The sequence below is a fragment of the Oncorhynchus masou genome, unplaced genomic scaffold, assembly GCF_036934945.1.
Source record: "Oncorhynchus masou masou isolate Uvic2021 unplaced genomic scaffold, UVic_Omas_1.1 unplaced_scaffold_631, whole genome shotgun sequence".
NCBI lineage: Eukaryota > Metazoa > Chordata > Actinopteri > Salmoniformes > Salmonidae > Oncorhynchus > Oncorhynchus masou.
In genome coordinates this window covers 396,323-415,351 of record NW_027012739.1, presented here as the reverse complement: position 1 = coordinate 415,351, position 19,029 = coordinate 396,323, and the positions used below count along the sequence as shown (strand labels likewise).

Sequence of the window (19,029 nt, the reverse complement as noted above, 5' to 3'; positions counted from 1 at the left end):
GCTGACGGAGTGGACTGCTGACGGAGTAGACTGCTGACGGGGTGGACTGCTGACGGAGTGGACTGCTGACCGAGTAGACTGCTGACGGAGTAGACTGCTGACGGAGTGGACTGTTGACGGAGTGGACTGTTGACGGAGTCGACTGTTGACGGAGTAGACTGTTGACGGAGGAGACTGCTGACGGAGTGGACTGCTGACGGAGTAGACTGCTGACGGAGTAGACTGCTGACGGAGTGTACTGCTGACGGAGTGGACTGCTGACAGAGTGGACTGCTGACAGAGTGGACTGCTGGCGGAGTGGACTGCTGACGGAGTAGACTGCTGACAGACTGGACTGCTGACAAAGTAGACTGCTGACAGAATAGACTGCAGACGGAGTGGACTGCAGACGGAGTGGACTGCTAATAGAATTTACATCTATCAGTGTTGAGGTCTAGCATTTTTGTTGGCTAATAGTGTTGTTAGCTTTGTGAAATGTTAACGACTAACAGTGTTGACCCCAAACAGTGTTGTCGACTTACCATTTTAACCCTTGACTTTTGTCTTTGTGTCCAGTTATTTTTTTCTGTCTGCTAACAGTAACCCTTTATCACCACTAGACAACAGTCCTGCTAACAGTAACCCTTTATCACCACTAGACAACAGTCCTGCTAACAGTAACCCTTTATCACCACTAGACAACAGTCCTGCTAACAGTAATCCTTTATCACCACTAGACAACAGTAACCCTTTATCACCACTAGACAACAGTAACCCTTTATCACCACTAGACAACAGTAACCCTTTATCACCACTAGACAACAGTAACCCTTTATCACCACTAGACAACAGTAACCCTTTATCACCACTAGACAACAGTAACCCTTTATCACCACTAGACAACAGTAACCCTTTATCACCACTAGACAACAGTCCTGCTAACAGTAATCCTTTATCACCACTAGACAACAGTAACCCTTTATCACCACTAGACAACAGTCCTGCTAACAGTAATCCTTTATCACCACTAGACAACAGTAACCCTTTATCACCACTAGACAACAGTCCTGCTAACAGTAACCCTTTATCACCACTAGACAACAGTCCTGCTAACAGTAACCCTTTATCACCACTAGACAACAGTAACCCTTTATCACCACTAGACAACAGTAACCCTTTATCACCACTAGACAACAGTCCTGCTGACAGTAACCCTTTATCACCACTAGACAACAGTAACCCTTTATCACCACTAGACAACAGTCCTGTTAACAGTAACCCTTTATCACCACTAGACAACAGTCCTGCTAACAGTAACCCTTTATCACCACTAGACAACAGTCCTGCTAACAGTAACCCTTTATCACCACTAGACAACAGTCCTGTTAACAGTAACCCTTTATCACCACTAGACAACAGTCCTGCCAACAGTAACCCTTTATCACCACTAGACAACAGTAACCCTTTATCACCACTAGACAACAGTCCTGCTGACAGTAACCCTTTATCACCACTAGACAACAGTCCTGCTAACAGTAACCCTTTATCACCACTAGACAACAGTAACCCTTTATCACCACTAGACAACAGTCCTGCTGACAGTAACCCTTTATCACCACTAGACAACAGTAACCCTTTATCACCACTAGACAACAGTAACCCTTTATCACCACTAGACAACAGTCCTGCTAACAGTAACCCTTTATCACCACTAGACAACAGTCCTGCTGACAGTAACCCTTTATCACCACTAGACAACAGTAACCCTTTATCACCACTAGACAACAGTCCTGCTAACAGTAACCCTTTATCACCACTAGACAACAGTCCTGCTGACAGTAACCCTTTATCACCACTAGACAACAGTAACCCTTTATCACCACTAGACAACAGTCCTGCTAACAGTAACCCTTTATCACCACTAGACAACAGTCCTGCTGACAGTAACCCTTTATCACCACTAGACAACAGTAACCCTTTATCACCACTAGACAACAGTCCTGTTAACAGTAACCCTTTATCACCACTAGACAACAGTCCTGCTAACAGTAACCCTTTATCACCACTAGACAACAGTCCTGCTAACAGTAACCCTTTATCACCACTAGACAACAGTCCTGCTAACAGTAATCCTTTATCACCACTAGACAACAGTAACCCTTTATCACCACTAGACAACAGTAACCCTTTATCACCACTAGACAACAGTAACCCTTTATCACCACTAGACAACAGTAACCCTTTATCACCACTAGACAACAGTAACCCTTTATCACCACTAGACAACAGTAACCCTTTATCACCACTAGACAACAGTAACCCTTTATCACCACTAGACAACAGTAACCCTTTATCACCACTAGACAACAGTCCTGCTAACAGTAATCCTTTATCACCACTAGACAACAGTAACCCTTTATCACCACTAGACAACAGTCCTGCTAACAGTAATCCTTTATCACCACTAGACAACAGTAACCCTTTATCACCACTAGACAACAGTAACCCTTTATCACCACTAGACAACAGTCCTGCTAACAGTAACCCTTTATCACCACTAGACAACAGTAACCCTTTATCACCACTAGACAACAGTCCTGCTAACAGTAACCCTTTATCACCACTAGACAACAGTCCTGTTAACAGTAACCCTTTATCACCACTAGACAACAGTCCTGCTAACAGTAACCCTTTATCACCACTAGACAACAGTCCTGCTAACAGTAACCCTTTATCACCACTAGACAACAGTAACCCTTTATCACCACTAGACAACAGTCCTGCTGACAGTAACCCTTTATCACCACTAGACAACAGTAACCCTTTATCACCACTAGACAACAGTAACCCTTTATCACCACTAGACAACAGTAACCCTTTATCACCACTAGACAACAGTCCTGCTAACAGTAATCCTTTATCACCACTAGACAACAGTAACCCTTTATCACCACTAGACAACAGTCCTGCTAACAGTAATCCTTTATCACCACTAGACAACAGTAACCCTTTATCACCACTAGACAACAGTAACCCTTTATCACCACTAGACAACAGTCCTGCTAACAGTAACCCTTTATCACCACTAGACAACAGTAACCCTTTATCACCACTAGACAACAGTCCTGCTAACAGTAACCCTTTATCACCACTAGACAACAGTCCTGCTAACAGTAACCCTTTATCACCACTAGACAACAGTCCTGCTAACAGTAACCCTTTATCACCACTAGACAACAGTAACCCTTTATCACCACTAGACAACAGTCCGGCTGACAGTAACCCTTTATCACCACTAGACAACAGTAACCCTTTATCACCACTAGACAACAGTCCTGCTAACAGTAACCCTTTATCACCACTAGACAACAGTCCTGCTAACAGTAACCCTTTATCACCACTAGACAACAGTAACCCTTTATCACCACTAGACAACAGTAACCCTTTATCACCACTAGACAATAGTCCTGCCAACAGTAACCCTTTATCACCACTAGACAACAGTCCTGCTAACAGTAACCCTTTATCACCACTAGACAACAGTAACCCTTTATCACCACTAGACAACAGTCCTGCTAACAGTAACCCTTTATCACCACTAGACAACAGTCCTGCTAACAGTAACCCTTTATCACCACTAGACAACAGTAACCCTTTATCACCACTAGACAACAGTAACCCTTTATCACCACTAGACAACAGTCCTGCTAACAGTAACCCTTTATCACCACTAGACAACAGTCCTGCTGACAGTAACCCTTTATCACCACTAGACAACAGTAACCCTTTATCACCACTAGACAACAGTCCTGCTGACAGTAACCCTTTATCACCACTAGACAACAGTAACCCTTTATCACCACTAGACAACAGTCCTGTTAACAGTAACCCTTTATCACCACTAGACAACAGTCCTGCTAACAGTAACCCTTTATCACCACTAGACAACAGTCCTGCTAACAGTAACCCTTTATCACCACTAGACAACAGTCCTGTTAACAGTAACCCTTTATCACCACTAGACAACAGTCCTGCCAACAGTAACCCTTTATCACCACTAGACAACAGTAACCCTTTATCACCACTAGACAACAGTCCTGCTGACAGTAACCCTTTATCACCACTAGACAACAGTAACCCTTTATCACCACTAGACAACAGTAACCCTTTATCACCACTAGACAACAGTCCTGCTGACAGTAACCCTTTATCACCACTAGACAACAGTAACCCTTTATCACCACTAGACAACAGTAACCCTTTATCACCACTAGACAACAGTAACCCTTTATCACCACTAGACAACAGTAACCCTTTATCACCACTAGACAACAGTAACCCTTTATCACCACTAGACAACAGTAACCCTTTATCACCACTAGACAACAGTAACCCTTTATCACCACTAGACAACAGTAACCCTTTATCACCACTAGACAACAGTCCTGCTAACAGTAATCCTTTATCACCACTAGACAACAGTAACCCTTTATCACCACTAGACAACAGTCCTGCTAACAGTAATCCTTTATCACCACTAGACAACAGTAACCCTTTATCACCACTAGACAACAGTAACCCTTTATCACCACTAGACAACAGTCCTGCTAACAGTAACCCTTTATCACCACTAGACAACAGTCCTGCTAACAGTAACCCTTTATCACCACTAGACAACAGTCCTGCTAACAGTAACCCTTTATCACCACTAGACAACAGTAACCCTTTATCACCACTAGACAACAGTAACCCTTTATCACCACTAGACAATAGTCCTGCCAACAGTAACCCTTTATCACCACTAGACAACAGTCCTGCTAACAGTAACCCTTTATCACCACTAGACAACAGTAACCCTTTATCACCACTAGACAACAGTAACCCTTTATCACCACTAGACAACAGTCCTGCTAACAGTAACCCTTTATCACCACTAGACAACAGTCCTGCTAACAGTAACCCTTTATCACCACTAGACAACAGTAACCCTTTATCACCACTAGACAACAGTAACCCTTTATCACCACTAGACAATAGTCCTGCCAACAGTAACCCTTTATCACCACTAGACAACAGTCCTGCTAACAGTAACCCTTTATCACCACTAGACAACAGTAACCCTTTATCACCACTAGACAACAGTAACCCTTTATCACCACTAGACAACAGTCCTGCTAACAGTAACCCTTTATCACCACTAGACAACAGTAACCCTTTATCACCACTAGACAACAGTAACCCTTTATCACCACTAGACAACAGTCCTGCTAACAGTAACCCTTTATCACCACTAGACAACAGTCCTGCTAACAGTAACCCTTTATCACCACTAGACAACAGTAACCCTTTATCACCACTAGACAACAGTAACCCTTTATCACCACTAGACAACAGTAACCCTTTATCACCACTAGACAACAGTCCTGCTAACAGTAACCCTTTATCACCACTAGACAACAGTAACCCTTTATCACCACTAGACAACAGTCCTGCTGACAGTAACCCTTTATCACCACTAGACAACAGTCCTGCTAACAGTAACCCTTTATCACCACTAGACAACAGTAACCCTTTATCACCACTAGACAACAGTCCTGCTGACAGTAACCCTTTATCACCACTAGACAACAGTAACCCTTTATCACCACTAGACAACAGTAACCCTTTATCACCACTAGACAACAGTCCTGCTAACAGTAACCCTTTATCACCACTAGACAACAGTCCTGCTGACAGTAACCCTTTATCACCACTAGACAACAGTAACCCTTTATCACCACTAGACAACAGTCCTGCTAACAGTAACCCTTTATCACCACTAGACAACAGTCCTGCTGACAGTAACCCTTTATCACCACTAGACAACAGTAACCCTTTATCACCACTAGACAACAGTCCTGCTGACAGTAACCCTTTATCACCACTAGACAACAGTAACCCTTTATCACCACTAGACAACAGTCCTGTTAACAGTAACCCTTTATCACCACTAGACAACAGTCCTGCTAACAGTAACCCTTTATCACCACTAGACAACAGTCCTGCTAACAGTAACCCTTTATCACCACTAGACAACAGTCCTGCTGACAGTAACCCTTTATCACCACTAGACAACAGTAACCCTTTATCACCACTAGACAACAGTCCTGCTAACAGTAACCCTTTATCACCACTAGACAACAGTAACCCTTTATCACCACTAGACAACAGTCCTGCTGACAGTAACCCTTTATCACCACTAGACAACAGTAACCCTTTATCACCACTAGACAACAGTCCTGCTGACAGTAACCCTTTCTCCTCTACTGCCCCATCCACCCACTGCAGACCCTGGAGAAAGCCTTCCTACAGCTATGTGAGACGTCTGATTGTGTTGACTGCTTTCTGTGTTGACCACTGATCATATAAACCCTTGACTGTGTTGTCTATCTCCTCTACTGCCCCATCCACCCACTGCAGACCCTGGAGAAAGCCTTCCTGCAGCTGTGTGAGACCTCAGACCAGGTGGGCTCCAAACACAGCACCTCCCCTCTGGGCGGAGTCCTAGAGAGCAGCCAATCATTCGAGAGCGGCCGGGACGAGAGTCTACCAATCCTGGGAGCCGGATCGGGACCAGTAGAAGAGCTGCCCAAATACTCAGGTAAATGTAGGGTTGTATGGACACTACACTGTATATACTCAGGTAAATGTAGGGTTGTATGGACACTACACTGTATATACTCAGGTAAATGTAGGGTTGTATGGACACTATACTGTATATACTCAGGTAAATGTAGGGTTGTATGGACACTACACTGTATATACTCAGGTAAATGTAGGGTTGTATGGACACTACACTGTATATACTCAGGTAAATGTAGGGTTGTATGGACACTACACTGTATATACTCAGGTAAATGTAGGGTTGTATGGACACTACACTGTAGACGAACATTGCTGCTTAAACTGTGTGTGTGTGTGTGTGTGTGTGTGTGTGTGTGTGTGTGTGTGTGTGTGTGTGTGTGTGTGTGTGTGTGTGTGTGTGTGTGTGTGTGTGTGTGTGTGTGTGTGTGTGTGTGTGTGTGTGTGTGTGTGTGTGTGTGTGTGTGTGTGTGCGCGCGTGTGTGTGTGTGTAGCGGACTGGAAGGTACGAGTCAGGCATGTGATGCCAAAGTGGAGGAACATCGCAGCTCTGATTATCAAGACCACGGTGCGGATGAAGAGAATGCCTGGGTGAGGATGATGATGGTGGTGGTAGTGATGGTGATAGGGATTTTGGTGGTGGTGGGGATGATGAAGGGTGGTGATGGTGGTGTGGGGGGGGTGATGAATGGTGGTAGTGCTAATGGTAGTGGTGATGATGAAGGGTGATGGTGTTTATGAGGATGATAACGATTATAATGATGGTGGTGGTGGTGGTGATGAGGAGGAGGCAGAGGATGATGACGAAGAGGAGTAGTAGTAGAATGAGAATGAAAGATTTCCAATAGTATTTGACCCAGTGTCTGGTATCTGTCCAGGTCCCTGTGTTTCCAGTTCCTTCTGCCAGTCATCCAGATCTCTCTGATGTGTCTGTGTATCGGAGGAGACCCCAAAGGAATACAGGTGGCTGTGGTCAACAATGAGACCTCCTCCAGCTCCTATAGCCAATCCCTGCTCTCCTTCCTGGACAACTCCAGCGTGCAACAGGTACTGGACCAATCAACTGGGTGGCATTCATTATTGCATACCGTAGCAAAGCGTAGCAAAGCACGGAAAAGGAAAAACAAGCGTTTCTTATTGGACAAGTTCAGGTAGTCCCTCCCTGTTTCAGTCTGGAGGCAAACTAAATGTCCGTTTGTTCGGTATTGAGGGGTCAGGCAGAGTTTGTTGTGGAGGAGGGGCACGACCTAAAAGAGGAAGTAAGAAGAGTTACACTCTACTCTCAGTCCTTGTTTACCTCTAGGTAGCTGGTTTCACTTCTGCTCTGCTCTTTATCATTCCAAGAACACGTTCATGTGCTGTGTGTCTGTACAGAAACAAGCCAAGCAAAAGCACTTTCAGAGCGAACTCCATAATTCACCTTTAAAAGGAATTATGTGTTTTGTTATTACAGAACGGCGAAACAGTTTGAGTATCTACCACACTGTCCTCCTGGTCAAAATCCAGTGAGCAAAATTACGTCTAAAAGATGTATAGAGTACCACATTATGAGTCATAATACCCATAAAACCTAGCGGTCAAACAGGGAAATGGTTCCAATCATTTTTCCACCATTCATTTTTCCCATAGTGGATTTTAGAAACACTTTAAATAAGGGCTGTGTTTCATGTATTCTTACCCTGGGGTGACGTTTTGATAACCTTGTAAATCTCTTTAGGACAAAAAAATAAATAAATGTCACCTTTATTTAAACAAGGTGCATTTTTTCTTGCTTTGACTGTGATATGTGATTGTTTATCTACCTTAGTCAAATGCTCTGACTGAAAGTCTCTCTGGATAAGAGCATCTGCTGAATTACCAAAATGGAAATCTGAAAATAAACATTATTCTAATGAGCTCCGCCCCCAAATAAAGACCACATTTGATTGGTCTGAACCGGACCAAATCTTAACCAATCAGAATGTCTGTTTCACAAGTGTGGACAGTACAGTAGAGTACAGTGCAGTGCTGTACAGTACACTTTTTTGGGACCAAATTGAGGCTGGACCGGATGTGTTTGGACGTTGAAATTAAGGCGTGTACAGAGGTGACCAGAAAACGTTGTCTGTGTTGAAATCAAAGCCAGGGCAGACGGACCAAATTTCAACGTCATTTCAACATCAATGGACAAAGGCATTGGACCGTACTCACTGGGAAGTAGTCCACTAGATGGAGGAATAGGGTGTAACACTGTCCTGCTGGTCAGACTTAGTCCACTAGATGGAGGAATAGGGTGTAACACTGTCCTCCTGGTCAGACTTAGTCCACTAGATGGAGGAATAGGGTGTAACACTGTCCTGCTGGTCAGACTTAGTCCACTAGATGGAGGAATAGGGTGTAACACTGTCCTGCTGGTCAGACTTAGTCCACTAGATGGAGGAATAGGGTGTAACACTGTCCTGCTGGTCAGACTTAGTCCACTAGATGGAGGAATAGGGTGTAACACTGTCCTCCTGGTCAGACTTAGTCCACTAGATGGAGGAGTAGGGTGTAACACTGTCCTGCTGGTCAGACTTAGTCCACTAGATGGAGGAATAGGGTGTAACACTGTCCTGCTGGTCAGACTTAGTCCACTAGATGGAGGAATAGGGTGTAACACTGTCCTGCTGGTCAGACTTAGTCCACTAGATGGAGGAATAGGGTGTAACACTGTCCTCCTGGTCAGACTTAGTCCACTAGATGGAGGAATAGGGTGTAACACTGTCCTGCTGGTCAGACTTAGTCCACTAGATGGAGGAATAGGGTGTAACACTGTCCTGCTGGTCAGACTTAGTCCACTAGATGGAGGAATAGGGTGTAACACTGTCCTGCTGGTCAGACTTAGTCCACTAGATGGAGGAATAGGGTGTAACACTGTCCTCCTGGTCAGACTTAGTCCACTAGATGGAGGAATAGGGTGTAACACTGTCCTGCTGGTCAGACTTAGTCCACTAGATGGAGGAATAGGGTGTAACACTGTCCTCCTGGTCAGACTTAGTCCACTAGATGGAGGAATAGGGTGTAACACTGTCCTCCTGGTCAGACTTAGTCCACTAGATGGAGGAGTAGGGTGTAACACTGTCCTGCTGGTCAGACTTAGTCCACTAGATGGAGGAATAGGGTGTAACACTGTCCTGCTGGTCAGACTTAGTCCACTAGATGGAGGAATAGGGTGTAACACTGTCCTCCTGGTCAGACGTAGTCCACTAGATGGAGGAATAGGGCGTAACACTGTCCTGCTGGTCAGACTTAGTCCACTAGATGGAGGAATAGGGTGTAACACTGTCCTCCTGGTCAGACTTAGTCCACTAGATGGAGGAATAGGGTGTAACACTGTCCTGCTGGTCAGACTTAGTCCACTAGATGGAGGAGTAGGGTATAATTTAAGACCTAGCTATAGTCACTGATGGTGTCCCCTGTCCCTCCCTGCTCTAGGTGAACCTGTCCCATGCTGGGGCTTTTGCAGGGGCCTATAACGGAGAGTACTGGGCCGTCATCGGGTTTGGAAAGAATTTTACCAGCTACCTGACCAAGAGGTGAGACCTACCTCTGGACCTGTGTCTAGTCTAGTCTCATCTTCTTCCCTTGTTCTTCTGTTCTCCTCTCTTCTCTTCTGTTCTCTTCTCCCATTCACTCTAAAACACTGTCAATAACCAGGTTTCCTTCCACAGTCAAACCGTATACATTTTTGAATTTTTTTATCATGACAGTTGTGATGTAAACAGTTAGCAGACAGATCATTTGTTCATTCGATATGGTGGGACCTTTTTGTGTCTGTAAAATGCACAAATATTGATATAATAACCATCATATCGAAGTCAACTTGAAGTCACGCGATGACATGTTGTGTGGTCGTCCCACTACGACTCAGGAAACCATGCAGTTTATTAGACTACTACTACGAAAATGTATTAAATAAAACAATTCCCTCATCAATCTACACATAATAACCCATAATGTCAAAGCAAAAACAGGTTTTTAGAAATGTTTGCAAATGTATAATTTTTTAAAAAACAGATAGCGTATTTACGGAAGTATTCAGACTCTTTGCTTTGAGACTTGAAATTGAGCTCAGGTGCATCCTGTTACCATTGATCATCCTTGATGTTTCCACAACTTGATTGGAGTCTACCTGTGGTAAATTAAATTGATTGGACATGATTTGGAAAGGCACGCACCTGTCTATATAAGGTCCCACAGTTGACAGTGCATGTCAGAGCAAAAACCAAGCCACGACACAGGATTGTGTCGAGGCACAGATCTGGGGAAGGATACCAAAACATTTCTGCAGTATTGAAGTTCCCCAAGAACACAGTGGCCTCCATCATCCTTAAATGGAAGAAGAGTCACCAAGACTCTTACTAGAGCTGGCCGCCTGGCCAAACTGAGCAATTGGGGGAGAAGGGCCTTGGTCAGGGAGGTGAGCAAGAACCTGATGGTCACTCTGACAGAGCTCCAGAGTTCCTCTTTGGAGATGGGAGAACTTTCCAGAAGGATAATCATCTCTGCATCACTCCCCCAGTCAGGCCTTTATGGTAGAGTGGCCAGATGGAAGCCACTCTTCAGTAAAAGGCACACGACAGCCCGCTTGGAGTTTGCCAAAAGGCACCTAAAGGACTCTCAGACCATGAGAAACAAGACTCTCTGGTCTGATGAAACCAAGATTGAACTCTTTGGCCTGAATGCCAAGCGTCACGTCTGGAGGAAACCTGGCACCATCCCTACGGTGAAGCATGGTGGTGGCAGCATCATGCTGTGGGGATGTTTTTCAGCAGCAGGGACTGGGAGACTAGTCAGGATCGAGGGAAAGATGAACAGTGCAAAGTACAGAGAAATCCTTGATGAAAACCTGCTCCAGAGCGCTCAGGACATCGGACTGTGGCGACGGTTCACCTTCCAACAGAACAACGACCCTAAGCACACAGCCATTTGCAAACGTGTGTTTTTGCTTTGTCATTATGGGGTATTGTGGGGGGAAAACGATTTAATCCATTTTACAATAAGGCTGTAACGTAACAAAATGTAGAAAAAGAGAAGGGGTCTGAATACTTTCCAAATGCACTGTACTGTTGCCAAGCCATTAAGTACTCATGTCTATTATACAGGATCCTTACTGTATCATGTCTGTTCTGTGGTGTGTGTTGTATTATACAGGATCCTCACTGTATCATGTCTGTTCTGTGGTGTGTGTTGTATTATACAGGATCCTTACTGTATCATGTCTGTTCTGTGGTGTGTGTTGTATTATACAGGATCCTCACTGTATCATGTCTCTGTGGTGTGTGTTGTATTATACAGGATCCTCACTGTATCATGTCTGTTCTGTGGTGTGTGTTGTATTATACAGGATCCTTACTGTATCATGTCTGCTCTGTGGTGTGTGTTGTATTATATAGGATCCTTACTGTATCATGTCTGCTCTGTGGTGTGTGTTGTATTATACAGGATCCTCACTGTATCATGTCTCTGTGGTGTGTGTTGTATTATACAGGATCCTCACTGTATCATGTCTGTTCTGTGGTGTGTGTTGTATTATATAGGATCCTTACTGTATCATGTCTGCTCTGTGGTGTGTGTTGTACTATACAGGATCCTTACTGTATCATGTCTCTGTGGTGTGTGTTGTATTATACAGGATCCTTACTGTATCATGTCTCTGTGGTGTGTTGTATTATACAGGATCCTTACTGTATCATGTCTCTGTTCTGTGGTGTGTGTTGTATTATACAGGATCCTCACAGTATCATGTCTCTGTGGTGTGTGTTGTATTATACAGGATCCTCACAGTATCATGTCTGTTCTGTGGTGTGTGTTGTATTATACAGGATCCTTACTGTATCATGTCTCTGTGGTGTGTGTTGTACTATACAGGATCCTCACTGTATCATGTCTGTTCTGTGGTGTGTGTTGTATTATACAGGATCCTTACTGTATCATGTCTCTGTGGTGTGTGTTGTATTATACAGGATCCTTACTGTATCATGTTTGTTCTGTGGTGTGTGTTGTATTATACAGGTTGATCCAGAGGCAGGTCTCTAAGGAGGTGGTGGATGGAGGGTCGGTGCACGTCTGGTTGGACCTGACCAGTAAGCTTTCACTCCACAGTCTGTTGGCATGTGACAGTGTTCCAGAATGTAGAATACAATACTGCTAGAATAGAATAGATCTGAATAGAATAGAACACTGTTAGAATATAATATAATGCCGATAGAATAGATCTGAATAGAATAGAACACTGTTAGAATATAATATAATGCTGATAGAATAGATCTGAATAGAATAGAACACTGTTAGAATAGAATGCCATATAATAGATCTGAATAGAATAGAACACTGTTAGTAAGCTTTCACTCCGCAGTCTGTTGGCATGTGACAGTGCGTGAAAGAATTCACCCTCAAAGAGACTAGAGTAGAATTATAATAGAATAGAATACAATACAATACAATACGATACAATACAATGGAATAGAATACAATACAATGGAATACAATACAATACAATACAATGGAATACAATACAATACAATACAATACAATGGAATACAATACAATACAATACAATACAATGGAATACAATACAATACAATACAATACAATACAATACAATACAATACAAAACAATGGAATAGATACGTTGTCTGTGAAAAGGACCACTAGGTGGTAGTGTAACAGTGTGGGTCTTCTGAATGATGGTTTTTCTCCCAAATGATGGAGATTGGAAAAGGCATTTTAATGAGGATTAATCTTGAGACGTTTTTTCAATGTTTACTAAATTGATCAATGAAAAGTGTTTTTTCAAGCGATAATAGACTTGATAATGATGCCATTGTTTTCACCTCGTAGTGTGCTTTGTCACCAGATCAACAGATCGCCATGATGCTTCAGAAGAAACTAGCAGATGCCTTTGAGGTACAACCAGAGTTCCCTGTTGTTTCCTCCCTGCAGATCTACCTGCTCTTTCTTCAATGTGAACAGAGTCTTATTGTTTAATGGCGCCGTCTGGCTTTCAAAACCTTATTCATACAGATGATATCTTTATCTAGTGTAATACACACTGACTGCATGGCAGCAGGGTCTTTCTCTCCACGTCTCTTCTCCTCAACTGGACCGATCTAAAAACACCATGGATGAAAGTAACATGGCAAATCAATGCCTACTGGAAACGCTTTCAACCTGTCCAGTTCTTTCTGTCATCAGTGCAGATTAATGAAACGTGACGAGGTGAGGAAGTCACTTGTTCAGACTTGAGATGCAGCCCAGCTGTTGAAGTAGCTTGTTCAGACTGTTGAGGTGCAGCCCAGCTGTTGAAGTAGATTGTTCAGACTGTTGAGGTGCAGCCCAGCTGTTGAAGTAGCTTGTTCAGACTGTTGAGATGCAGCCCAGCTGTTGAAGTAGCTTGTTCAGACTGTTGAGATGCAGCCCAGCTGTTGAAGTAGCTTGTTCAGACTGTTGAGATGCAGCCCAGCTGTTGAAGTAGCTTGTTCAGACTGTTGAGATGCAGCCCAGCTGTTGAAATAGCTTGTTCAGACTGTGAGATGCAGCCCAGCTGTTGAAGTAGCTTGTTCAGACTGTTGAGATGCAGCCCAGCTGTTGAAGTAGCTTGTTCAGACTGTTGAGATGCAGCCCAGCTGTTGAAGTAGCTTGTTCAGACTGTTGAGATGCAGCCCAGCTGTTGAAGTAGCTTGTTCAGACTGTTGAGATGCAGCCCAGCTGTTGAAGTAGCTTGTTCAGACTGTTGAGATGCAGCCCAGCTGTTGAAGTAGCTTGTTCAGACTGTTGAGATGCAGACCAGCTGTTGAAGTAGCTTGTTCAGACTGTTGAGATGCAGCCCAGCTGTTGAAGTAGCTTGTTCAGACTGTTGAGATGCAGCCCAGCTGTTGAAGTAGATTGTTCAGACTGTTGAGGTGCAGCCCAGCTGTTGAAGTAGCTTGTTCAGACTGTTGAGGTGCAGCCCAGCTGTTGAAGTAGCTTGTTCAGACTGTTGAGATGCAGCCCAGCTGTTGAAGTAGCTTGTTCAGACTGTTGAGGTGCAGCCCAGCTGTTGAAGTAGCTTGTTCAGACTGTTGAGATGCAGCCCAGCTGTTGAAGTAGCTTGTTCAGACTGTTGAGATGCAGCCCAGCTGTTGAAGTAGCTTGTTCAGACTGTTGAGATGCAGCCCAGCTGTTGAAGTAGCTTGTTCAGACTGTTGAGATGCAGCCCAGCTGTTGAAGTAGCTTGTTCAGCCTGTTGAGATGCAGCCCAGCTGTTGAAGTAGCTTGTTCAGAATGTTGAGATGCAGCCCAGCTGTTGAAGTAGCTTGTTCAGACTGTTGAGGTGCAGCCCAGCTGTTGAAGTAGCTTGTTCAGACTGTTGAGATGCAGCCCAGCTGTTGAAGTAGCTTGTTCAGACTGTTGAGATGCAGCCCAGCTGTTGAAGTAGCTTGTTCAGACTGTTGAGGTGCAGCCCAGCTGTTGAAGTAGCTTGTTCAGACTGTTGAGATGCAGCCCAGCTGTTGATAAAGATACATCCAGTAGTGAAGTGAAACAGTCTGTTCCCTCCTCAGGACTTCGTCCAGTATAAGATGGGGAGCATGTCTTACCTGGTCTCTCTTCCTGTCAAGGTAGGACAACAATAACCCCTTAAAACACTCACTGCACCCTTAAAGGCACCCTATTCCCATAAGGCTCTGGTCAAAAGTAGTGCACTATGTAGGGAATAGGGTGCTATTTGGGGATCACATGATAGTATTTTGCCATCCCCATCCACTAGCCTTGATGCTAACCTAGCTTCCTTATGCTATATCAACATGTTGTTGTCTTGCCAAGACCATTGATTCTGACGAGGGCCATTGATGGTTGAAACGACATGATTTTAACTCAAATTAGATGAAGTTCTTAAATGTGAGCGAGAGTCGCACCTATTCCTTCTGGAGGACTGTGATGTAGCCTGTGTTACTGAATGTATAACCGTGGTCCGTTCCACTGGTCCCTGATCAATACACAGATGCACACTGGGAGGAAAATATTCAACTGACTATTTGTCTTTGTCCCGTTTCTCTTTCCAGTTTGAGGAGCCCATCTATGGCAGCATGAACTCAGACTTCACCACGTTTGTGACGCCAGGAGCCGTTCTGAGGTAGAGATTCAGTCCACGTCTGAACCTCGTCAGCTTTACTGAGACGAAGCTGTAGTTCTCTCTTTATCCTCTCTTTTCCTCCTTTCCTTGTCTCTCCTATTTCCCCCTCCCTTCTCTCTCTCCCCCTCCCTTCTCTCTCTCCCCCTCCCTTCTCTCTCTCCCCCTCCCTTCTCTCTCTCCCCCTCCCTTCTCTCTCTCCCCCTCCCTTCGCTCTCTCCCCCTCCCTTCTCTCTCTCCCCCCTCCCTTCTCTCTCTCCCCCTCCCTTCTCTCTCTCCCCCCTCCCTTCGCTCTCTCTCCCCCTCCCTTCTCTCTCTCCCCCTTCCTTCTCTCTCTCCCCCCCTCCCTTCTCTCTCTCCCCCTCCCTTCTCTCTCTCCCCCTCCCTTCTCTCTCTCCCCCTCCCTTCTTCTCTCTCCCCCTCCCTTCGCTCTCTCCCCCCTCCCTTCTCTCTCTCCCCCTCCCTTCTCTCTGTCCCCCTCCCTTCGCTCTCTCCCCCTCCCTTCTCTCTCTCCCCCTCCCTTCTCTCTCTCCCCCTCCCTTCTCTCTCTCCCCCTCCCTTCTCTCTCTCCCCCTCCCTTCTCTCTCTCCCCCTCCCTTCTCTCTCTCCCCCCCCTTCTCTCTCTCTCCCCCCTCCCTTCGCTCTCTCCCCTCCCTTCTCTCTCTCCCCCTTCCTTCTCTCTCTCCCCCTCCCTTCTGCTCTCTCCCCCCCTCCTCCCTCTCACCCTTCTTTCTCTCACACTCCCTTCTCTCTCTCACCCTCCCTTCTCTCTCCACCCTCCCTCCTTCTCTCTCCCCCCTCCCTCCTTCTCTCTCCCCTCATTCTCTCCCTTCCCTTCGTCTCTCTTTCCTGCACACCTTCTCTCTCTCCCCCTCCCTTCTCCCTCATTCTCCCCTCCCTTCTCTCTCTACACAGCATCACTTTCTATCTGGCAGTGGGCTTGACGGCTCTGTCCTTCGTGATAGAGAGGAAGGAGGGACTAATGGACAGGTGCTGGGTTGCAGGTAAGAGGTTCATTAAGTGGATAACAGACTGTGTTCCAAATGGCACCCTATACCCTATTTAGTGCACTACTGTTGACAAGGGCCCAAGTGTCCCCAATGCCACCCTGTTATCTATATAGCGCACCGGACAAAACTAGTGCACATATAGCCCCGGGGTATTCAACTCTTACCCCGGGGTATTCAACTCTTTCAACTCTTACCCTGCTGGTTTTCTGTTCTACCTGATCATTAATATCACCCACCTGGTGTCCCAGGTCTAAACCAGTCCCTGATTAGAGGGGAATCACCCACCTGGTGTCCCAGGTCTAAACCAGTCCCTGATTAGAGGGGAATCACCCACCTGGTGTCCCAGGTCTAAACCAGTCCCTGATTAGAGGGGAATCACCCACCTGGTGTCCCAGGTCTAAACCAGTCCCTGATTAGAGGGGAATCACCCACCTGGTGTCCCAGATCTAAACCAGTCCCTGATTAGAGGGGAATCACCCACCTGGTGTCCCAGGTCTAAATCAGTCCCTGATTAGAGGGGAACAATGACAGAACACAGTGGAACTGACTTGGATATAGGGAATATGGTTCCATTTTTAGATGCATTGACAGTTTGTGGTCATTATCTATGTAGTGACCAGTACAGCCCACTAGGGGGAGGTGGATTATCCTGACCAATAACCAGAAGATCTGGTTAAATCGCCATGGGCCAGTTTGTCAGAACATTAAATTATCTTCTCCCCACCTTCTTCTTCCTTTTCTCCTGTCCCACTATTATCCCCCTCTCTCTCTCTCTCCCTCCCTTTCTCCTCTATCCTCTATTTCACTCTCTCCTTTGTTCTCTCTCTCTCGCTGTCTCCTCTCTCTCTCTCTCTCTCTCTCTCTCCCTCCCTTTCTCATCTCTCCTCTATTTCACTCTCTCCTTCATTCTCTCTCTCTCGCTGTCTCCTCTCTCTCTCTCTCTCTCTCTCTCTCTCTCTTTCCCTCTATTTCACCCTCTCCTTCGTTCTCTCTCTCTCCCGGTCTCCTCTCTCTCTCTCCCTCCCTTTCTCCTCTCCTCTATTTCACTCTCTCCTTCGTTCTGCTTCTCTCTATGTCTCCTCTCTCTCTGTCTCCTCTCTCTCTGTCTCCTCTCTCTCCCTAGGTGTTAGTTCGTTGGAGACTGTGCTGGCCCATCTCATCTCCCAGCTGTTTGTCATCAGCATCCAGGTCATTCTACTACTGCTCTTAATGCTGCTCGTCTTCAAGGTAACACACACACACACACACACGTAGGAGCACACCCATACACACATACAAACACACACAGACACACAAGCACACAGACACACACACACATACACAGCAGCCTCCATCCGTCTTCATCAGCAAGGCTTATCATGACTCCTGAATGATTGAACATCCCTGTCTCATGTTCACATCCTTGTGCCACTGGTGTTGTACACACTGAGCAGCACAGTGTGACTGTGGAGATGTATGTATGGTGTTGTACACACACTGAGCAGCACGGTGTGACTGTGGAGATGTATGTATGGTGTTGTACACACACTGAGCAGCACGGTGTGACTGGAGATGTATGTATTGTGTTGTACACACTGAGCAGCACAGTGTGACTGGAGATGTATGTATGGTGTTGTACACACACTGAGCAGCACGGTGTGACTGGAGATGTATGTATTGTGTTGTACACACACTGAGCAGCACAGTGTGACTGGAGATGTATGTATTGTGTTGTACACACACTGAGCAGCACAGTGTGACTGGAGATGTATGTATGGTGTTGTACACACACTGAGCAGCACAGTGTGACTGGAGATGTATGTATTGTGTTGTACACACACTGAGCAGCACAGTGTGACTGGAGATGTATGTATGGTGTTGTACACACACTGAGCAGCACAGTGTGACTGGAGATGTATGTATTGTGTTGTACACACTGAGCAGCACAGTGTGACTGGAGATGTATGTATGGTGTTGTACACACACTGAGCAGCACGGTGTGACTGGAGATGTATGTATTGTGTTGTACACACACTGACGGGCACAGTGTGACTGGAGATGTATGTATTGTGTTGTACACACACTGAGCAGCACAGTGTGACTGGAGATGTGTATATGGTGTTGTACACACTGAGCAGCACAGTGTGACTGGAGATGTATGTATGGTGTTGTACACACACTGAGCAGCACAGTGTGACTGGAGATGTATGTATTGTGTTGTACACACACTGAGCAGCACAGTGTGACTGTGGAGATGTGTATATGGTGTTGTACACACACTGAGCAGCACGGTGTGACTGGAGATGTATG

At 45.4% G+C, this 19,029-nt stretch overlaps 1 protein-coding gene across 1 annotated transcript in view; it reads left to right on the top strand.

Annotated features, from left to right (window-relative positions):
- Positions 1-19,029, top strand: part of LOC135536546 (ABC transporter G family member 20-like) — a 73,768-nt gene that overhangs the window by 43,188 nt on the left and 11,551 nt on the right. Inside the window, exons 8-17 of the mRNA XM_064962844.1 lie at positions 6,439-6,619; positions 7,095-7,191; positions 7,479-7,647; positions 10,054-10,154; positions 12,634-12,704; positions 13,478-13,527; positions 15,162-15,218; positions 15,663-15,733; positions 16,646-16,734; positions 17,864-17,967. Coding sequence (XP_064818916.1) covers positions 6,439-6,619; positions 7,095-7,191; positions 7,479-7,647; positions 10,054-10,154; positions 12,634-12,704; positions 13,478-13,527; positions 15,162-15,218; positions 15,663-15,733; positions 16,646-16,734; positions 17,864-17,967 — 990 coding nt within the window. The remainder of the gene's footprint in view (positions 1-6,438; positions 6,620-7,094; positions 7,192-7,478; positions 7,648-10,053; positions 10,155-12,633; positions 12,705-13,477; positions 13,528-15,161; positions 15,219-15,662; positions 15,734-16,645; positions 16,735-17,863; positions 17,968-19,029) is intronic.